This window comes from Myotis brandtii, unplaced genomic scaffold (genome assembly GCF_000412655.1).
Source record: "Myotis brandtii unplaced genomic scaffold, ASM41265v1 scaffold509, whole genome shotgun sequence".
NCBI lineage: Eukaryota > Metazoa > Chordata > Mammalia > Chiroptera > Vespertilionidae > Myotis > Myotis brandtii.
The window spans coordinates 131,832-137,358 of NW_005369409.1; the positions used below are offsets into that span (position 1 = coordinate 131,832).

A 5,527-nucleotide genomic window follows, 5' to 3' on the forward strand; every position below is an offset into this window, starting at 1 on the left:
GTCTACTAGGGAGCGAGCCTGAAACCCGGACATGTGCCCTGACCGGGAATCAAACCATGACCTCCTGGTTCAGAGGCCGATGCTCAACCACTGAACCACACCAGCCAGCAGTAAAAAAAATCTTTGAAAAGTCTTTGATCTTTGAAAAAAATCAATTGTGGAAGAAGCTTAAAAATCTTAAGTTTCTGGATTGAGGCTGATAGACTACACCAGTGGTCAGCAAACTCATTAGTCAACAGAGCCAAATATCAACAGTACAACGATTGAAATTTCTTTTGAGAGCCAAATTTTTTAAACTTAAACTATATAGATAGGTACATTGTTATTAACTTAATTAGGGTACTCCTAAGGCTTAGGAAGAGCCACACTCAAGGGGCCAAAGAGCCACATGTGGCTTGCGAGCCCCAGTTTGCCGACCACGGGACTACACTAAAAACAACCTAGAGCTGAACTCTGCAGGAGTGAATTGAAAGCTTGCACCAAGCTAGAGTGTCACTGAAGGAAGAACCTGATATACTTTTAGCAACAATGTAAAGATGAGATGGGAAGCAGGGAATGCTAAGGACCTGTAAAGTCTTTTGAAGTACAAGATAAAGAAAGGAACAAGATATTGGAAATATTGTGTCAATTTTATCAATGAAAAACCACCCCTACTTAGCTTACTCAAAAGTAGATACAAAAGTAGATACAAAAGAAAACATACTGGGTCATCTAAGAAAGCAAATACAAAGACAAAGATGTAGAGAGAATAAGGGGGTAAGAAAGTCTGTAATAATGAAGGCACATCTATTTTTAAACAGTTTCTACTATTTTCCTTCTATAACTAGATGCTTTACACTGCGCTTTGAAAGCCACTGTTTCCCAATCTGGTAGGGATGAAGGCTTAAGAATCTCAAGATCTTGCTCTCAAATCTTCAAATTTTTAATTATCCTTCTCTTGAGGTTTCTTTTTGTCAAATAAAAGAATCATCTATCACTTTAGCAGCAGTTTGGCAATCTTCCATTGTAGGACTTGCTGTAAACCTCACTGGCTTACCTGATCGGTTGCTAGTGGAAACAAAAAATAATGGAAATTTATTTTTAATAAAGCTGGGTTCAGAGCTGATGCCCTGAAAAATATATTTTTGCCATCAGAAAAATGCAATCCAAATAGAATCCCTAATATAAGAGCATAAGACCTATACAAAATCCTTCCATAATATTTTGAAAAGCTAAGGTGGCATCAAGAATACTGTGTCAGTGTATAAAGCATGAGCTCATAGCACTCTTTGTGGCCTGTTACAATGCAGTGTCGTCATCTTCCCTGCAGTCCCCTACCAGGAGTGAATGCTTGTCAGGTTCACTGGTACCAACGCTGTTTAGGGACCGTTTATCAGACAGTAGTGAGTTTATGGAGGCTCTGCTGTAATTAACAATCCGGTCCAGCAAACCCAGTTTAGGAGAATTTCTTGAGGCGTCATCTATTCCAACATGAATGCTGATTTCTGAAGGACTTTTCCGTCCCATCTGGCTTCGGGCATGCAGTTCGTAATTCTCATAAATCGGTTTCCTATAACTGGACACATGCAAAAGTACACGAGTTTGAAATAACCAAATGTGAACTAGATGCTTGTTACATTAAAAAATGAAGAGATTTACCTGTATGAAATGTACAAAGGTGGTCCCTGCTAGGAAAGCTCAAAAGGAATGGTGTGTAGTCACATGATCAGAAATCCTACCTCTCAGAGCCAATGTACTCGATTTTACCCCACTTGGAGCTTGTGCTTGCTACATACAGACTACATAAGGTGATAATTACATAGCTGACATTTATTATTAAGACAGTTTGGGCTTACTGCAAGAATAAAACCTACCAAGACTGACTGTGGAAGACAAAAGTAATATAAAATACAAATGTGAACAAGCCATCATACTTACAGTTTAAGGAAGAGAGAAGAAAGTACTACTGAAACAGAAGAAGCAGCCATTGCAGCAGATCCCATCCAAGGCTGCAAAACCAAACCAATGGGCATAAACATTCCTAGGAAACAGGTGTGGATTAGTTATAACAGATAGTACTAAACAGATCACCAATGTGTTTCTAATACATATTTACAAATCATTTCCTCATTTGATATTTAGCAACTAATCTTCCTGTTGGTGGAGATTTATGTGGCTGTCAATTTTTCACTAATAGAGTATTGCTGTGAATATTCTTGTGCATGTCTCCCTGTGCACGTGTTTGAGAATTACTCTAGAGTACACACCTAGAGGTGAAGCTCCTGGGTTATAACATGGGCACATTTTCAATTTTAGGTGGATATTCCTCATTTGCTTTCCAAAGTGGCTGTACCAGATCACAGTACCATCAAAAACTCGTCCACACTTGGTTTTGACAGACATTTTAATATTTGCTCATATGATGGGGCTGAGATAGACTTATTGTATTTTTAAATTTTTATGTACTTACCTGTATTTTCTACTTTTTCTACAGTGATCTTATATAACTTACATATAGTTTTAAAAAATAACTTGCTCCATGAATTAATCTATCTGGATTTTTAAAAATGTATTGATTTGAGTGAGAGGAAGGGAGGAAGAGAGAAACATCAACTTGTTGTTCCATTTATTTATGCATTCATTGGTTGATTCTTTTTTAAAAATATTTTTTTATTGATTTCAGAGAGGAAGGGAGAAGGAAAGAGATAGAAACATCAATGGTAAGAGAGAATCACTGACCGGCTGCCTCCTGCATGCCCCCCACTGGGGATCGAGCCTGCAACCCAGGCATGTGCCCTTGACCAGAATCGAACCTGGGACCCTTCAGTCCGCAGATTGATGCTCTATCCACTGGGCTAAACTGGCCAGGGCATCACTGAATGATTCTTGTATGTGCCCTGACCAGGGATCAAACCCACAACCTTGGTGTGTTGGGTCAACACTAACCAACTGAACTATTCGGCCAGGGCTAATCTCTCTGGATTTTAATTGTTCTTTTATTCTTTGTCCTCTTAGCATTTGTGTTTATCAACAGCTTTGTAATTGCTCTCATGTCATTTTATGTTTCTTCGGCTCTCAAACCAGAGTAAACAAGAAGAAAACGACAACTATTTCTCTTATGTTATTACTAACTTCTACCAAGCCCCCAAATACAGGAGATTATCAGATGTTTATTAAATAATTCTAAATTCTTTTTCTTGGTCATATTTCTTCATTCGATATCTCTCATCTGGTCCCCAAATGTAAAGAAAAACCTATTGGCTATTGTAACATTACATGAAGAGCAGAAAATTCTCTGTATGCTATAATTACAACTATTTGACCAGACAAAAACTAATGCAGAGTAAAAAAAAACTGAAGTAAATAGACTAAATGCTAACAGTAGTTTTGTTTAGGTAGTGAGATTAATGGTAAATTTGTACAAAATATGATTAACTGATGAATTTAAGTAAGTGTATCATTTTTTCCCTGTCTATGTAGGTTTGGATTTTTCAAAATGTAAACTTGGAGAAAAATATAAAGTAAAATAAAATAAACCTGTCAGAATGCTTATACATTCTAAGACCATAATGAACATTGCTGAAAATTAAAACTGTTGATTTTAATATTACCTCTCAGCATACCAGCAGGCTACACACACAAAATGAGCTCAAAACTAATAAAAAGACTAAAACTTCCAAAATGATAGGTCTCTAATGACCTCAGAAGAAAAAGCAATACTAGTTAACAGTCACATACCAGCAGCAATAGGAATTCCAATCAGATTATAAATTAGAGCGAAGACAAAATTAATCCGAATCCTCTTGACTGTCTTCCTTGATAAATCAATACTTGCCACCACATCCAGAAGATCATTCTGAGAACAGAAATATTTGTGATATTAGCGAGAGACTCTAACTTAACTAGTAATTTTTGCATTTGATACTGTGTATATTGAAGATGACATGTACCTTAGGGTAATATGTAAATTAACTTCAAATCTCAGATATTGCTAAAAACTTGAGTCAGCCTTGGAAGATGTTTTTCAAGAACTTTTCTGAGTTCTGAAAACACATTAGGGTTGTATGCTGGTAGAGGGATTAAATACTATTAAAATAACCTCAGTATATATTGAAGATAATTTTAAGTATGTTCCCAAATCTTGTTCTTCACTTTAGAAACTTGTCATTCTCATTTGCTTCACTGGATTAAGAAAGTCTGAAAGTAATTAGTAAGACTTCTCATACGCCCATTTCGAATTCTCCCAGTCTCAATAGCTGGGAGCATGGGAATTAGAAGAACAGAATCATCCTGCTTGATGTACTTTATGACACTATCCTTGACCATGTAGAGCAGATTTACACTCCTCAAAGTGCAGGCTACAGGACTTACCCTTATCAAAACCACATCGGCCGCTTCAATGGCTACATCTGTGCCTGTGCCAATGGCAATCCCAACATTGGCCATTGCCAGAGCTGGGGAGTCATTGATTCCGTCTCCTACCATTGCTACCTGTTTCCCCTCCTCTTGAAGTTGCTTCACCTTAGCAACCTTGTGGGAAGGTAGAACTTCAGCAAACACCTTAGTAATGCCAACCTATGTCAGGAAAAACAGACTCAATTCAAAAAAATATTACCAAGTACCTGAAATATAACTCAGCAATGAGCCCTCATTTTCTGCCTACCACATGCCCCAAATTTAAAAGACTGATAATACCCAGTGATAGTAAGGATAGGAAGAGATGAGCTTCCTTATACACTGTTGGTGAATGTGTAATTGGCACTGTCTTACAAGAATGCATTCATATATTACTTTTCGGAGACAGCATCCATCAAAGTATGCACATCATTTCGTTTAGCAATTCCATGTCGAGCAATATTTTGGACAAGTTTATACGTGGCAAAAAGAGGTATGTCAGAGAGAAACCAATATGGCGGCATAGGTAAACACCTGAAATTGCTGCCTCGCACAACCACTTCAAAAATACAACTAAAAGACAAAACAGACATCATCCAGAACCACAGGAAAGCCGGCTGAGTGGAAATTCTACAACTAGAAGGAAAGAGAAAAGCACACTGAGACTCAGAGGAGGTGCGGAAGTAAAGTGCAGAGTTACAGAGGCGCATACAGAAAGGGCTGGCAACTGAGGACGTGGTTGTCTTTTTCAATCGGGAGGGAGTCACAAGCTCCCGACGGCCCCGAATCCAGTTCCGGGCGAGTCTCTGGGGACCCAGACTCATACGGGGAGAAACTGGACTGTCTGGCAGCAGGCAGAACTCGGAACTCGGCTTTCTCTCAGAGGTGCTTGCAGCGATTACCTCAGGACACTGAGACCCGGGACCTCTTAGGGCAGGACTGAGGATCAGCCATAGCTGTTTGCTCCTCCCTGTTGATCCCCTGAGACCCCGCCCCACCCAAGCTGTGCACAGAGGCTTTTGCATATGAATGGCCTGGCCCTTTGCAATCTAAAATTACCTAACAAACTGCAGCTGGATCAGAGAGACCCAGAACATCCAAAAGAAGGCCCAAGGCCCCACAGCAGCTTGCATTGCTTCACAGCTGGGCCTCA

General features: G+C 39.2%; 1 protein-coding gene across 1 annotated transcript in view; it reads right to left on the reverse strand.

Annotated features, from left to right (window-relative positions):
• Positions 1 to 370: 370 nt before the first annotated feature.
• ATP7A (ATPase, Cu++ transporting, alpha polypeptide) overlaps positions 371 to 5,527 on the reverse strand; it is a 187,038-nt gene continuing 181,881 nt past the window's right edge. The window contains exons 20-23 of the mRNA XM_005877137.2: positions 4,351 to 4,554; positions 3,718 to 3,835; positions 1,918 to 2,020; positions 371 to 1,555 (exon numbers count right to left, since the gene is read on the reverse strand). Coding sequence (XP_005877199.1) covers positions 1,279 to 1,555; positions 1,918 to 2,020; positions 3,718 to 3,835; positions 4,351 to 4,554 — 702 coding nt within the window. The 3' untranslated portion in view covers positions 371 to 1,278. The remainder of the gene's footprint in view (positions 1,556 to 1,917; positions 2,021 to 3,717; positions 3,836 to 4,350; positions 4,555 to 5,527) is intronic.